Here is a 17630-nt window from a genome sequence, read left to right on the forward strand (position 1 = left end):
ACTCAACCAGCACTCCCAGGTAAGTATGCTTAAAATTGCAGCCTTAACTGGTGGTATCTGCTATAATTTGGTGAACAGAAAAATGTATTCTGTGTTTTTTTATATGTACATATATGTTATGTCATCTTTGTTTATCATAACAAGTTATTTAAAAAAGTTGAACCCAAATTTCTGGACAAGAATTAACCACAAGTTTTCTGGGATAAAAGCACTTCCCAAAAACCTTGCCCAAACCCCAAGTGGACATCTTTTAAAGTTTATACAGCAACTGGCAGGTTGCCATATTTTTAAGAACAGACCATCTTTCTCTAGAATATAAATTCAGACAAGATTATATAAGAAAAACCAGCAATATGGAGACTCCAGGGTAGGGCAGCCTGTATAGATGATTAACAGCGCAATCCTATCCTGGGCCACACTGCAGCGGCCTCCAGTACAAGCTATGGGACTGCAGAGGACGAGTCAGTGATGAAGACACAAGTAAAAAACTTTTTACTTACCTACTCTGCTGCACCATGGTCCCCAATGGGCCTTCTTGGATCTGCACCAGCTCTTTGGCTGGGGTAAATCCAAGTGGGTCCAAGTGGGCATGTCAAGCTGTGGCTGGGGACACAGGGTATCAGTGCCATCGCTACCATTGATCTCTACCGCAAGCCTGCCCTTTACAAGTCTTCAGCTGGCCCTGTTCCCTAGCCTGATCCTCCACTGGAATAGCCCAGAAGAACACCCCATCTGCTGATGTACCTTCTGTGGTGGGGGTTAGACGCTCCATTTGTGTGTGCCAGGGACTGCCAGCCATTCATGCCGGTCGCCCTGCCCATTCACTGTTGCTGCAGCTGCCATGTCAGCAGCTTTTAATAATCCAGTACATAGTTATGCACACTTTATTAGGACCAGACCATCCATGAGGCCCACTGAAGCAGCTGCTTAAAGCACAGATTGAGAAGGCAGTGCACTGGTAGGCTGCCCTGCACCCCTTACCTGCCTGCTTCGTACCTTGGGCTGCTATCCACCTGGTCAAATCACCCTGCACACCAATTCCCTTCTCGCTTACACTCAGGATTGGAGCAGCAGTGACCCACTTTTCCAGAGCCACTGCTGTGAGGAAGCAATTGTGGAAGTGGGGTTGGAGGAGAAAGTAGGGAGCTACGTTGATCCTGTTCTGATTGTTTCCCTTCCTTACCTAACCACTTGCTCCAAACAAGCAGGGTGTATCCCTCTCAACATGCTTTATCTGATCTGTTTGGAAGTACCAGTCGAGCAGAGAAGAAGGAGACAGTGGAGTGGAGGATATAAGGGGGACAGAGTGCTCTAGGGCTGCTTCATCATCATGGCCTCCTTGCCTGCCTGGCCCATCCCTCAAAACAAGCTCAGTGGACAAGAAGGCACCAGCAGAGGTGGAGTGGGGCTTATGCGCCACAAAAAATGAAGGTTCAGAAAATGGGCAAACTGTGCCCTGGACTGTGGAGCTCTCTTACATTTAGCAAGGGAAAGTACTTGTCACTTTTCACTCCAGCATGGTGTCTTTTCCAGTGATGGCTGCTTGTGTCTCTTCTGCATCCCTTTTTAGACTGTGAGCGCTCTGGGGCCAGAGTGTTTACTGAGTCATTCTGCTATGTAAACTGCTTTGTGAACGACAGGTATGCGTCACTTAATGACAGGGATACGTTCTTCAAAATGCGTTGTTAGGCAATTTGACATTGTGTAATCTTTGTTGGCTGCGGCAGCCAGGTAACATCCCAGAATGCCTTGAGGCTGCCGGATACCACTCCAGAATGCCTTGCAATGCCACAGTCACCACCCATGACACTGGTCACAAGGTTACACAGCTATGCAAGACCCACAATATTTTTTAGCTCCATTATAATCTTATGGAACCACCTTCATATATGTGGTCCGTCATTGACCAAAACGTCATTATGCGGCACATACCAGTACTTTTTGTTTAAAAGTGGTATATAAACATTCTTATGAATAGTAGCACTAGTAGTAGTGGCAGCCATAGTCCACAAAAACATATGTCACACCTATGTTGCAAATCTCTTGGAAATGCAAGAAGGGCCTAATAAGAAGCCAACCTGAACTCTGATATTTCTGCACAAAAGATTACCAGAAAAAACTTAAATGAAGAGTACTCTTTGAAATGAATTTTGCTAGGAACATTACCTTGACATCGACCCAAAGACATGACTTCAATTTTCTCCTGTTTCTGGCATGATGCTTCTTTGATCTGACATGCATTATCATAAGATTTCCCATCGGAAGCACAGAGAGGATTGAAGTTGGTTTGAGAACAGTCAATGTTGCACACACACCTGAAAAGATAAAAATGGCTAATGTAAAAATTAAAAAAAGGAATGAATAATAAAAGAAAGTCTTACCCACCCACCCCTTTACAGTATAAATAAACCATGAAAATAAGAAAATGCTTGACATATTGCCATGAGTTTGGAATCATAAATTGATAGAATGAAAGAGAATGCTTTTAGTGTGGTGTGGCTCGCATTTTAGGATGGATCTGATTTCCTGGAAAAAACAAAACAGACAGAACTAGAGAGTTTGGGTAGTATACCACCTAAGAGGTCTCCAGCAGAAATTTTGCTTTAGCCATCAACTCTCTAGAGTCTAGATGGCCTTTGCCTAGTCTAGTAATGGTGAACATTTTGAGTTCAGCGTGTCAAAAATTTGGAAAATTCCTAGCTTGCCCCCCCCGAACACAAGAGAAACAATTCTTTACATAATTCTTTACAAAAGAGAAACAATTCTGAATAAATATTCATTTATTTAAAAAATACAGTTCAGTCATGTGTGGTGCTATGTATTATATAAAGCAATGTCAAATAATTACAAAAATGAAATACAAGTAAAATAAACTCAGTTGTTGTCGGGTGCTGGTAAAAGTTGGTGTGTCAACCAAAACATCATGGCATGTCAGCTTTGACATGCATGTCATAGGTTCAGCATCACCGGTTTAGGGCCCAATCCGATCCAATTTTCCAGCATCGGTGGAGCCACAATGCAGCCCCAAGGTAAGGGAACAAATGTGCCCAGACCTTGAGGAGGCCTCTGTGACTGCTTCCCCCACCACAGGATGCAGTCCATGCCCCATTGGCACAGCTGCACCGGCACTGGATAGGATAGGATAGGATTGGGCCCCCAGTCACTATTCTCTCACTCGTAGCTCCTCCCCACTCTGCAATATGAAGATATTGATCAAAATTATAGGTGGCTTTTTTAAAGAATTAAGGACATGATTTATGGGAAGCATTTTGCATGCTCAAAAACAGTCTAAATCAGAGATATGCAGCCTTTTCCATCTCACGGCATACTGAGAAGGCACTAAAATTGTCATGGCACATCTTCAGTTTTTGATCATTGCAAGACACACTGAATGGCTGGTCGGGGGCTTACATCCCCCAATGGCTTTACTAATATAAGATCCTCCCCCAAACTCCCACAGCACACCTGCAGACTATATGCGGCACACCAATATGCCATGACACCATGGTTGAAAATCTCTGGTCTAAATGTTAAGGGCCAGACTAGACATGACAGTGTCAGGCACATGTTTCCTTTTCTATGCCTTGTACCTTCACATATAAAGTGAATGATGACCTTATTTTAACAGTAAAAGAAAGACATGAGAGAGGGTCACTGAATCATTCCCCCTTATCCCCTTGCAGTTGCCTACTGTGGGCACTTTTCTGTGTTTTTGGCTCAGAAACCAAATATGAGTCTGCAAGGGAGATAAATACAGGTAGGGAGGTTGAATATGCCTCTCCCATGTTGTCTGTTTACTGTTCAAGTAAAATCCCCACTCTCATCCTCTGCTTTATGTAAATGCAGCTGACATGAATGATAGTCCTAAGTGTTGTTAATAAGAAAGAAGGTAAGAAAGGAATGAGCATAGTAATTATAAATTATTGTAAACTGAGTGATCTGATATTTTTTAAAAAAATCAGCGGGTTTGGATTCTTTAGATATCCATCAATGAGCATTAACTATGTGATGAAGGCCTCTTTGCTAGTAGGGTAGCTGAGGCTTGCCCCGCCCTGGGCCACACACCCAGATGTTGCCCCCACCCGCTGCCCTGTGGTGATGTGATGATGTCACCGCAATCTCTTCCAGAATGCTCGGGGTGAGGCTGGCTGCTTCTTCCAAAGCATCTGGCTTTGCACCAAGCATGACTGTGGGGGGTGGCAGGCAGGAGAACCTGGTGTCACCTCTGCAGCCAGTCATCTCCATGCGCTTGCTAGGAGCAAAGGCAGCTGTTTTTGGAAGAAGCAGCTGCCCTCATTCCCGGCGATCATGCCTTAAAGTGATGCTGCCTGCTTCTTCTGAATGCCTAGGAAGCATTGCTCCTAGGGTGACCGCGCTGAAACTGACTGCGATGGAGGCAGTCTGCTTTTTCAGAAGCAAGTGGCATAGCTCCGAGCAACTTATTCCTGCAGCGGCGGTGGACAGGTCCTACTGCCCACTGCTCCCGCAGCCAGTGGCCAAAGACTCCGTAGGCTGAATTGCTGGGAGGGCAGGCAGGAGGACCTTCTGCCTCCCCCAGGGGTGACCCAAAGTGCCACCCAGTACCCTGCGGTGCTGTGCGGCTCTACGGAGCTATGCCACTGCTCTTTGCATCCTTCATTGATTTGCATTGTTAGATTTTGCAAAACACAGGCATTTTTATGTCACTAGGAAGCAATGACTAGATGCCTTCTACGTCTGAAATCATACACACAGTTAAGCATGAGTACAAGTGGCATGGCTTATAATACTGATTTTTAATCCAGAGTTTTTGTGTGTGCTCTTTTGAATGTATCAAACTGCCCCTCCCGCCCTGTGGTCCTGCTAGAAAAGTGAGAAAGTCTGTGGGTACATCAGCAATCAGTGGATTGGGCCAAATGTGCACTTAATGGAATAGACAGTTCCCTTGTTTTCTTGTCCAACTCTTTGATGTGATGTTGTACTTTCAGAATTAACTTTCAGACTGCATTATACAGCACTTTGTGAGTGTGTGATTACATTAAATCTTTACAAGCCTGCAAAATTTAAAAAAAGTCAAGAAATGCTAAATCAGCAGCAATATTAACTTTGCCATGTTGCGTATCTTGTATAATTTATGGAATTCATTTCAAGGTATAAATAGTAACAAATTAAAAAACACAAATAGGCAGGGATAATATCAATTTGCACGTTTAGGAGTGAAATAGTCAAAGGAGGCCTGTAAAAATACAGAAGTATGAGATTCCAGAAGGAAAAATTACTCTTGCAGGCCATGTTTCCAGGGGCTTTCAGTGAACCTTACACGCCAGACGGCAGATTCATACAACCACTGGGTCCACTGGTGTCACTGAAAAACAGGCAGGCACAAAGTGGATTTTCAAGCAGTTTCCTAGCATCTCACACATGCCCACCTGAATTGACCTTAATTAAATTGGTAATTTAGGATGACAGACTGCTGTAGTTTCTCCCCCATTGCCTGACAAGTGATGCTTATGGGATAATGAGAGGGGAAGCTGCAGTGGATGGCGTTCTCCTTAGCAGCGTCACAAAGGAAAACTCTCCTCCATCTGCTGCCTGATTTTTGGGCAGATGGAGTGGGTGAGTGAGAACTGTTGTGCATACACACATAAAGGGGGCTTACACACTGTGGGTCTTGTGCTCAAGGGCCCTCCAAAGCCAGCACTGTGGCTGCTAGCCTGTATACTGTCCTTGAGTACATTAGTGTCCTCTGGCAGAACAGCACATGAAATGTAAGTTTCACTCTACTTCCTTATATATCTTCATAAAGTGTGATGGGGTGTGATTCATGAGATGGTCTCTATTTCTTGAAACAGAAACATGTGTAACAGCCCTTTGAGGCTTTGGTTCTACCACAGCTTACACAATGTATGTAATGAGTGTGCATGAAACAGCCCAGTCTACAATCCAATCCTGTTAAAGCAGATAATTTGGACTTCCAGATTATTCCATTTAAATAAATGGTTCAGAAGTGGCTCCAATTATATCTAGTATCTTAACTGAGAACCACATTCTCCACAAAGAAATGCAGCTATGGTCCTGAGCCCATGCACACAGTGAGGTTCCTCAATAACCCTCATCCTCTTCTATGAGAGGGAAATGCCGATCGCCCAGTTCCAGCAGGGTGATCGAGGTTTGTTTAGCCAGGTCCTGAACACACAAGTCCCCTCCGCTGTGAGGGGATTGGAGGAGGGCTGGAGCTGGGCAGATGCAGAGGTCTTTTAAGGACACGGCCCCAGCCCTCTTCCTCCTTTGCACGTGGGCACTGGGTGGACACAGCACCCAACCTGGCACCTGGTACCCAGTGGATCAGGATTGAGCCTGCTTGTGGAGTGGATCGTGCCTTGATTCTTTTGTTATAACCTCTTCCTGTTGACATGCGTAGGTCTCAGTGCAGGGCCAGCCGTACGGCTCCCGCTGCCGCGGGCCCTGCAGAGTGAGCCAAGGCTCCCACAGCGGAGTTGGCGATACCCCCCACGGTATTGACCAGCATTGTAGCAAGGGTGTCAGCTTTGCAGGGGGAGATGCTGCCTCACGCAGGTGTTCCCAGAGTTGAGGGTGCTGCCCCGCTGGAGAAGCGCACATGCACATCTCAGTTGGAGGTACTGCAGGCAATTTTGGATAAGCTCACAGTGTTGGAGAAACTTAGGCCCGTTGCCGTAGCGGTGCCGAATGCTGCTGTCCAGTCAGTTCAAGCTAGTGCTTCGTCCAGTGGGCAGGAGTTCCTGGAGGTCCCTTCAACCGGGTATCCTGGTCGAACCAGTAAGCGCTATGGAGCGACCGGTCAGTACCCGGGTCACAGCTGGTGAGTATGGAGGGGACAACCTGCTGGGTGTGTTGTCAGTTTGGGGTGGCATGGACATGCCAGATATCCAGCAAGGGGCCCTTGGTGCTGGCATAAGGGAACAGACGGGAGCACTACCGCCCCTGCATGGCAAGGGAATAGGTGATACACAGCGGCCTGTCCCCTCTAATCCTGGGCGGGCAACTTCACCAATGCTAGGCCCCCCTTTCCCCCCCAGGTGGGTGGGCAGCCCCTTATCCAGCCTGCTGCACCTCTGGTTGGTAGCCATCAAGCTGCCTCCCTGCAAGGATGAGTCAGGACAACACAAGTGGGGCCCCTTTTCTAGCCGGCCTCCCTCAACAGGCGGCGACACCAGTTGGGAGCTTTCTGCTACAGGCGGAGGCCCAGCAGGCCGGCTGGCCCCAGCAGGCAGTTGTTGCCCGGCAAGACCTCCCTCAGTTTTCCGTGGCCCTGCAAGCGGGCCCTACGCAGCTAGCAAGCCTGCTGCCGGCTGCACGCCCTTTACATAGGGTTGACACCAGGTATGACCTGCAAGGTGGTCAGGCGCAGCAGGGGCAACATCCTCCAGCAGGGCATCTTCTCAGGCAGCCGCTGTCTAGCAAACCTCCCCTCAAATGGCTGTGTTGCAGAGCGGGGGTCCGGTTGGGCAGGGCTGCCGTACACAGGTAGCTCCCCACCTGCTAGAGTCGGCTGCTTCGCACCTTGGCCCTACCCGTCAGGGAGTGGCCCCATAGGGTCCCACAGCTGCCCCTCTTGGGGCTCAGGGTGGGGCTTCGCGGGCGAGCATGCCTCTGCAGCTCCCTGTCGGTGGGTATGGATTTGGGGCGCAGCCTTTCACCCAGCCGACTGGTTTTGTAGCGGCTCCAAACGCTGCTCTGTCCCTGGCCTGGCCCGCAGGCTTGCAGAAAACCAGTTCGGCAGCCAGTGCATGGCCCCTGTCAGGAATGGCTTCGCAGGCCGGGGCAGCGGGGGCTCCCCTGCTTCCCCCAATGCTGTATGGGGAGGAGGCTCTTCTGCTGGGGGATCACCTGGCCCCTGCGGTTAAGGAGAAAATTTGGAGAGGTGAGTATGTGGATCTCTTTAGCCTGCTACACAGAGAGCCTGAGCTGGAAATCAAGGTGAGGGAATACGCCCGTGAGCAGCAGACAATACATAAGCCCAGGATTGATCGGAATTGGACCAATTGGCTGGCGGGGTTCACCATTTACATGGGCGTGGTTCTGCAGAGGGATCTGTCCAAGGGCCCCGCTCTGGCAAAGTACCTGGACTTGATCCACCAGGCTTTCCAGGGGTATGCTGGCTCCGGTTGCTTGGGGTATGATGAGCAGTTTCGTATGTGTATGGGAACTAACCCACACCTTTCCTGGGTGCGCTCCCTTAAGGCGTTTCTCCCCTGGTTTGGGAGCGGGGGGGGTCAAGCGCTAGGTTGACCCCTCCTGGTGGCAGGTGGTGCGGGTAGAAGGTGTGAGATGGACCTTGGAGTGCACCTTCAGGCAGCATGGGCAGGGCAGAACCCAATTGTAGTCCTCAGGGGCCCAGCGGCACGAGGACATAGACAGGGCCCTGGCTGAGGGCCCTCAGAGGCCCTCAGCTGCCTTCCCCTTACGGGATCGACCTGGATGAGCTGCGTCGCCTAGGAATGGGGTGCGGCTTGGAGTCAGGTGCACGTCCAGCCTGGGGGACAGATGTGATTCTGGTGCCACCCCAGGGGTCCCGCCTCTGCACCACGGGGGGGGGGCTTAGCTGCCTCTGCAACTGCAGGTCTCAGCCTCCCTTCTGTATTAAATCTGCTAATAGTGTCCTTTTTTCCATGTTTGTTGTCTCGAGTGTTAATTGGACGGTGCGCAGACAATGAACACATGAGTATCACTATTACTGAAGTTGTCATCGTCCCTTGTCATTATGACACCCCTTTGACAAGGATTTTCTTAATTCCTTAGCTCCAGTAATCATGGCTTAGTTATGGCTTAGCTCCACAAAGTGGCTAAGTGGTGCTGCCCACCAAGCCCTCTGCCCTCTCACCAGGAACTATCGTCAATATTGAACAGCTCTCCTGATGATGACCTGCAGTGTTATTTAGGAAGTCCATCGGCAACTCTTCTGTTAGGCACTAGGGGCTGCAGCACACAGTCAGCAAGGCCTCCCCCACCTCCCAGGATGCATTCTGACACAGCTCTTCCTTATCCAGTCCAGTACAAAATGCATCCCTTTCCCTTATTTGCATCACAATACTGTGTGTAAGGAGGAGGAGGCGCTTTGAGGTCTTCCTTACTCATATCAGCATGCCTGCTCCAACAGTGGGGAGATAAAGGAAGGGGCAGAACCCCATTTTGTCCCATTTCAGAATTTAGAACCTGTGTGACAACTTTAATTTTTGTTTTCATTTAAGATTTAAGGTCTGAAACCTTTAACTGTAATGTTAAAGGTAAAAACAATGTGATAACAATATCAGTGGATAACAATATCAGTGTCCTCATTTATAGACTGGCAGATTTCTCACTGTAGCCAATATTCCCATGGACCCAAGAAAGCACGATAACTCACATTCTCCCAAACCACTGAGAACTTCAGTCACAAACAAAAATTAAGATGTCATTCCAGGAACTGATCTGGTATAGTAGAAAAACTATTCCCAGAAAGAGGTAAATATTCACCACTTCACCCCACCCAGCATAATAGATTCCCACCTGCATATTAAAGTTTTCAGCCCAGGCACAATTTGATGCACTCCCTTATTTATGGAAGATAATAATTTGGAGGAAACTTCAGAAATGGTCAAAATGGTATTCTGTAGTGAAGTCAATAGGCCCAAGCAAACTCTGAGAAGTCTGAGGCAAGCACCTTGTCTTAAGGACAGCAACAATGGCCTTCTTCCATTGCTTGAATGAACCTTCCTCTTAAGAAATGAAAGGATATAGTTTGTCAATGCTATCCTTTGACGACTGCAAAGAACGTTATTTATTGAGAGTGTCTTTGACTATGTAAAATAGGACAAGTGGAAGATGGATACATTATGGAACAAGAACGGCTATCGATGATTGTCCCTGAGATGAACTGACAAGGAAGGGTGCTTAAAAAACAGAAATGAAACAATGTTTTTAAAAAGCTGGATGTTTGGCCACAATGAATGAGAGATTGTCCTATTCATATTTCAGACATAATTGCATAGAAGGACAGCAGGGCATAAGATGATAAAATGGAATTCTTTTTTTACAATTTTGAAGTGTATGGCACTCAGAAACTAATGTTTGGTCCTTCCTTTCAGCAATATAATAATTGAGGCTTAATCAGAAATGACTGGGTGATTTCTATGTGCAAGACAAACATGGCTCTTGTCCTACGGCTTTGATGAGGCAGAAGCAAATAAGTGAGAGAACAGCAAGTGGAGTATTACAGACACTGGTCCATCCATTGATTTTTCTTATCTCTGTGTGATTGTGCATCGCAAATATACACCCAATTATATCTATTCATTCATGTCACACTATCCTTAGATTAACTCAGGGATCTAACCACCTCTCTCTCTCACACACCCCCCCCCCGATGCGTCACAAAACCATTTCTTGATTATTTTATTTGAAACATTTATATTCCACTTCTTCCAAAACAAGAAAAAACCTCTCTGAAATCATACAGACAATGTTAAAACTGCAAAATTCATTATCAGCCCAATCCCAACCAACTTTCCAGCGCTGATGCAACTGTGCCAATGAGATGCATGCTGCATTCTTCTGGGAGGGGGGGCAGTCACAGAGGCCTCCTCAAGGTAAGAAGGCGTTTGTTTCCTTACCTCGGGGTTGCATTGCATCTGCATCAGCACTGGAAAGTTGGTTAGGATTGGGCTGTGAAAGTGACAGCAACAAGTTTTAAAAAACAGCACCTACAACTTCATTCAGCATAACAAAAGCCATTCTTTAGCAAAGTGCCCTCCAGGAGAATGTTTTATATCCCTTTCCTGACAAGGAGGAGGCACTCAACTGCATTTCCTCTGGGCAGTAGCAGAGCCAGAGGGGGGCGGACCTATAAGTTCCGCACGGCTCTGAAACTTGCCATGTAGGCTTCCCCCTTCCCGTCATTCTCAGAGCCTGTCCAGAGATGAAAGCAATGCAGAGGAGATGCCTCCGTGTTGCTTTAGCTCCTTGGAATGGCCCCGAGAGCAAGGGGGACAGCTTACATGACGCGTTTCGGAGCCATGCAGCGCTTACAGCTTCACTCTCCGCTCCGGTTCCACTACTGCCTCTGGGAAGTCAGTTCACAGTTTTGGAACCGTGGCAGTAAAGGCTCTGTTCCTCATGCAAAGGAGCCCAGAGCAAGCACTTTACTTGCCCTTTTCAGACTTCTGAAGGTTGATTTGTATATCGCACATATTGACCAGTGAGTCTCTGGATTTGATGCTGGAAACAAAGCTTGACGTCCGAATTCTGGATTAGGTGGGGTGCAAGGGAGGCTTCTCACAGTCATTTTATCAAGAACCCTAAGTATGTCTTGAATATAAAGACCAGGAGATTTGAGAAGTAACATCAGAGAGGCCTTACACCAGGGGTGCTCAATAGGTGGATCGCGATCTACCGGTAGATCGCGAGGCAAAATGAGTAGATCGCGGAGCCCTGTCTCTCCAAACTGTTAATATGTCAGTTTCGTCTAGTGACTAGACAAAACTGACATATTTAGCTGACACTAAACTGACACTGAAACTGACACTTTAGCTGCTCTTCAGGCATGCAGCAACAAAACTGACGAAACTGACTAGACTCCAGCAGGGGCTCCATACATTAAAGGGGGTGTCTGTCAGACGCTTCCTTCCCCCCTGGTAGATCTCCGGGCCTTGCTTGGTTTCAAAGTAGCTCTTGAGCCAAAAAAGTGTGAGCACCCCTGCCTTACACTAACATTTCTGAAGAGGTCACTGCAAACAATCCAGGTGTAGCAGTCCCTTTTAAAGAAAGATAGCGTGAAAACCTAGGCCTAATTAGACATTATAGGGGCCACCCATATGATGTCATGAATGATGTGAAATCACTGGGGTCACACAGTGGTATCTAACAGAAGGAATATGTGATGTAGTGTCATCACATTTCATCCAACATTACCTACTCTCTGCAAGAGGCAGAGTGAATGAAATGAGCGGGGGCTGAATGTGATGATGTCATACCACACTTCACTTCTGCTAGATGTTGCTGGGAAGATTTGGGCGGGAAGCAAGGGTGGGTGGCAGCCATGCGTCCCCTGGAATGTCTACATAGGCCCCAATTGGTCTTTTTGTTCAGAACTTTTAAATCCTAATGCTGTGCCTTTGCTTGGTAGCAGCTCAATTTATACTGTAATGGTAATGGACCATTTGTCTTTTTATGAAGGCAACTGAAATTTGTTTCAGACATTCCTCCTTCAAAGTATTTCTTGAAATTACCGCTGTTGGAAGTTCAGTGCCTGCTCAATGGCATAGTAAAAAAAAAAGTGCAGTAAATCTACTACAGAGAAAAATCTGTCAACAAGAAACTTGGGCATATGGTTGACCAAATCAGGCAAGCAGGCAGCTACTCTGTGATGCTAATTTGGACAAGTATGACAATTCCCAATTTTTAAAAGAAGAAGAAGAAACTAAGCACAATATTTTACAGTAGAAACTGCCATGCCTGTTCTAGGATTATTCTTGCTCTGTACACATTTTTCTCAGACAAAAGTCTGTTTTGTCTCCATAGATGGGCTGTCACTTGGTTCATAAAATCTCAGGCTGTAATTCTAAATATGCTTTCTGGGAAGTAGGTCCCACTGAACTCAATGGGCTTTCTGAGGAGACATGCATAAGATGCCACTGTAAGGGTCCAATCCCATCCAAATTTCCAGCATGGGTACAGCTGCAATGCAGCCTCAAGGTAAGGGAACAAATGTTCCCATACATTGAGGAGCACTCTGTTGACTGCCTCCCCACCACAGGATTCAGTGCATGCCCCATTGGCACAGCTGCACTGGTACTGGAAAATTGGAAAGGATTGGGCCCTTAGTCAATTACCTGCATATGAATAAAAGCAACAGTTATAAAGCAGAAAGTATACTGTCTTTATTTTTAAATGATGCATACCTCCTGTGACCTAAACAACAGCATCTTAGGAGAGGCATGCCCTCCTCTGGACAGAAGAGAGGAGAAGGAAGCCAATACCATAGCTGTAGGGAGGGGAGGAATGGTAAGTACTGCAGGTGCTGTAATGCACCCTGCATGTGGCCCCTCCCACTTGCTATTGAAGCTATTCTGGGCAGTGATGGCAACGTGCAGGAGGCACCGTTTGGTTCAGTACATTGTCGTCACTGCCCAGAATGGTTCCAATGGTGAGTGGGAGGGGCCACTTACATGGCGCATTGTGGTGCCTGCAGTACTTACCTTCCCCCCCCAACTATGCTACTGGGGGAAGCCTCTTTGAAGGCAGGGATACAAGGCCTCTGGGGCAAAGTCCTGCATTACCCTCCCCCATGGCACCTTCACCTTGACTCCTGGTGGTGCAGTGTACTTTTTAACACTGGAACTAAGGGGTCAGGGTCAGCCCAGCCCAGCTCTCTGAAACCACCACTGCGCCAGTTGTCTTCCATTTTTGCATGTTGAAATTATCACAGCTCTGAACACTGATGGTTTCCTTTATGTGAGCCAAGGAAAAGGCAAAGTCTCTTCATCCCCAGTCAGAGGGGGGCTGGCAGGCTACTCCCACATACATCTCTGATGCTAACTCCTGTTTGTTGGGATCTTGATCTGAAGAGCTACAAGGAAAGGCTTCTGTGACTCTCTGCTGCCAAGGAGGGGTAAAGGTGCCTTTGCTTTTCTATCAACCCACGCAAGAAAGAGCTGCGTGTACAAATGAGGGAGTGTCTTGGGATCATAGGCTAACTGACAACCAGATGTGAAGCTTCTTGGGGTCAAATGGGGCCTTTGGATGCCTGTTGCAGAACCCAGCATAGGCAGCAGAATAAATAAGGCACCCACTGTTTTCGTTATCAATATTGGTAGGAGGCATTAATGATTTACTCAGGTCCATACCCCACTTTCTTCATAGAGACTCACAGCATAACTCCAAACCCCATGTAAAACTACAATCTTTTTTTAAAAAAGTACATGCATCCTAGCAATATTAATATCAGTTCAACGCAAAGAGTTACATCTTGAAATGTAGGAATAGAAAAGCCATCACTGGGAAATTTGTTACAAAGGCCCATGGAGCCTTAGCATCCTTGTGTAAAGAAGAATAAGCAAAGGAAAATAAAAGGCAGCTCCAAATCCCCCGTTTTCAAGAGACCTGACATCATAAATACATATACAATTTAATTTTATTTACTTTGTCTTTTGTCCTTCGGAGCTTTTGTGCTTTAAGTGGCTCGGCGCGTCTGATTTTTGCAGTGGTTCCCCCGATGTTTTACCTATTTCCCCTGTTCAAATGTTTGCCTTTGCTGAGAGCAAGAGGAGAAAAGCCTTATTCCCTGAGGGTGCCGCTGTGCTTATGCATGGCATTTCAATCGCATGCTGCTTTTCAAACAATTAGAAATCACACAGACCATGCAAGGAATTATCTGGGCACTGCACAGAGCATTTTATTATTATGTAGTGCATAATGAAAATGATTTGAAGGACCCCAAAGCCTCATAACATAAAGAAGCTTTGAATAATCAGGTGGCGTTGTTCGTTTTTCCATTTTAAACAAAAGACCATGCTAGATGAAAATGCTGTTTACTGGACATATGACAGGCTAAAGCCTAAAATGCACTAAAGTGGAGAGTGTATTTATTGCTGCCCTGTCTTGCATACCAAATGCAACGTACTGTGAGGGAGCCAAAGGCTGGGGTAAGAAGAACTGTGCTGCTGCCAGACTTCTATTTGTTATTCACAAGTAGTGACTATGCACCCCCTTTTACAAAGGGAGGGTTGAAGCTCAGTAGATGAGCACCTGCTTTCCATGCAGAAGGTCCCAGATCCACTTCCTGGCATCTCCAAGAAGGGCTGGGAAAGACCTCTGTCTGCAAGACTGGACAGTCACTGCCAATTGGTGTTTGCCAAAGCTGAGCAAGACAGACAACTGGTACAGGCAACTCACTGTATTCTTTAAAACTCATTTATATGGAGATTCCCCTGAGTCAGTGGCATCACTAGGGTTTGCATCACCTGATGCAAGAGGCCAGTCTATCACCCCTATGATGGACCTCCTCCAATGCAGTGGGCAGGGTGACACCCCGGGTGGTGGGCATGGTGATGCACCATTGCCCCACTCCATCCAGTTGTTTTGCTATAACTTTTGATGGGATAGAGATATTTCAACACAGTTTGTTTCATTGCATTGTGCATGAAATCACACATCAAGTGATATATAACATGATGGTATTATTCAAAAGTACCAAGATTTAAAATTTTTTGGCCAATAGTGGTGTCACACACACACCCCCATGCGCATCACCCGGTGTGGCCCACATCCCCTAGTGACACCACTGCTCTGTGTTCAATAGATCCAACTTCCAAGGTTGATAACTTTCTTAAATAAACACCAATACACTATAAGTATCAATATACTTTCCACATAGATACTAGCAAGATGCCTGCCTTAAGACATTAGTACATACAGTATATTGAGATGCATGCTAGGAGACTGTGTATGACAAACAAGCAGGCTTCCCACTCCCCACCCCCTTCCTGTCTGCTGTATGCCGTCCTTGAACAACATTGCTTAAGGTAGCAATTTATACCTAGCATCACCCCTGCTGGGCTTAGCCATCCCATTTTCATACATGCACTATAATTTTCTTCTGTAGGGTTGCGCTGCTAACTCTGCACAGCCTCTCCATGTATAATGAGCCTGTGTGTACTATTTATTTATTTATTTACTTATTTACTTATTTATTTTCAGGCCCTCCCATGTCAGCATTCACTTGTGAATGTCGACAATCACCAAATGCTGAGAATTCATTATAACTCGTGCATGACGCATGGAACTAGGAGCCCAATCCTATCCAACTTTCAAGTGCTGATGCAGCTGGGCCAACAGGGCATGCACTGCATCCTACAGTGGAGGGGCAAGTCACTGAGTCCTCTTCAACAAACATTTGTTCCCTTACCTCAGGGCTGCATTGAGGCTGAATCAGCCACGGAAAGTTGGATAGAATTGGGCCCTAAAGCTGCAATTCTATATCCGCTGACCTGGAAGTAGGTCCCGTTGAACTTAATGGGGTTTATTTCTGAGTAAGCATCCATCCAATTTGGCTGCAAGGAATGTAATAACTGTAACTAAGCCTAAGTAGGCACAATAATCCTATATTTGTCCTCCATTTTCCCGTCTCCCCTTCCTCTGTTGTCTCGCTTGTGTGAAATGTGAACCCTTTCAAAGCATGGGACCATTTTCATTCTCTGTCAAGTGCCATGTACACAGAATGTGCTATATAAATAATAATGTATGTATTTTCACATACTCCTCCATGGCAAACCCCTTGGTTTTGGTCCCTTGTAAACTGCTACTATGTCCATCCTATGATGCTATTTTCTTTAAACAAAACACACCCAATTTGGTGTCCTGGGGTTGCCAGCAACAAAACTCGAATGCACCTGTAGCTTCCAGAGCTTCAGGGTTGCTAGATGTAGACATGTGGCTGCCAGATCTCCTGTGGCTTGAAAGTTTTGTCAGCTTTTTCTGCTCTAATGTAAAACAGCAGGCAAGAAATAAGTTCCGGCAACCGAGTGAGTGGACACTGGGTAGCATTCCAACTAAAGCCTGCAATTTTCAAAATTGTCCAGGAGTAGGCTCCTGGCCTCACTAGCCCCTGTGCAGGAGCTGTTGTGCCTGGCGTTACTGTACTTTGACCTTCAATGGTGGTGTAGAAGGTTCCGGATTCAGGGCCCAACCTTGTGCTTGTCTACTCAGAAGTAAGTCTCAATGTCTTCAATAGAGCTTATTCTCAGGAAAGTGTATTTAGGATTTCAGCCTCAGGGCCCAATCCGATCCAACTTTCCACCACCAGGGTAGCCGCAATGGAGCCCCGAGGTAAGGGAACAAATTTTCCCATACCTTGAGGAGGCCTCTGTGACTCCTCTCCACTGCAGGATGCAGCACACACCCCATTGGAACGCCTGTACCGGCACTGGTAAATCGGGTAGGATTTGGCCCTCAGTCTCCGACACTGTCATAGCAGGGCTGGGAAAGCCTCTGGCTGGGATCTTGGAGAGCCTCTGTCAGTTGGAGAAGGCAATATTGCATTAACTGACCAATCACCTTGTTCTAATGACTGGTATAATGAAGCTTCATAGGTTTGGATTTCTTTGCACACTCCTTTTAAAAAGGTGGACAGGAATCCAGTGGAGGTCCAGTCTGTTTCACGTAGAATAGTACTGGCTTTCATGCCTTGCTAAAGAGGCTTTTGAAAATATGTTCCATACATTTCTGTGGAGAATAGAGCCATCATGACTTTCATGAGGTATACAGCAAGTGCATTAAAAGTGGTTGCAAAATTAGGGTAAACAATGCCATCAGCAAACCAGCAGCTATAGATCCCTGTTTGTCACTTCTTTCCTTGTCTCTGATTAAAATTCCTAGCAATCCCTTTCTTGCTCTGCACCCAGCTCTAACCCTTTCCCTCTTTCAGTTCAATTATAATATAACCTTCATCTAGTTTGCACCTGTCTCTGGAGATCTCAACACTGTATTAGCTTGCATGCTATAGCACCTTAAGGACAAAATAAATGTCTCATTTTTCTTTTAAAAATGGCTCCAATTTAAAGAGAGGAGAGCTGAAAAAAGTGGAATAAGCATGAGCTGTGCTAAGTAGATGCAGTGATACATTCTGGAGAAACAAG

At 46.5% G+C, this 17630-nt stretch overlaps 1 protein-coding gene across 1 annotated transcript in view; it reads right to left on the reverse strand.

The window, feature by feature from the left end:
• The window catches only part of TMEFF2 (transmembrane protein with EGF like and two follistatin like domains 2), a 263577-nt gene that overhangs the window by 55926 nt on the left and 190021 nt on the right, over positions 1–17630 (reverse strand). Inside the window, exon 7 of the mRNA XM_066637218.1 lies at positions 2167–2315. Coding sequence (XP_066493315.1) covers positions 2167–2315 — 149 coding nt within the window. The remainder of the gene's footprint in view (positions 1–2166; positions 2316–17630) is intronic.

This window comes from Tiliqua scincoides, chromosome 1 (genome assembly GCF_035046505.1).
Source record: "Tiliqua scincoides isolate rTilSci1 chromosome 1, rTilSci1.hap2, whole genome shotgun sequence".
Classification (NCBI taxonomy): domain Eukaryota; kingdom Metazoa; phylum Chordata; class Lepidosauria; order Squamata; family Scincidae; genus Tiliqua; species Tiliqua scincoides.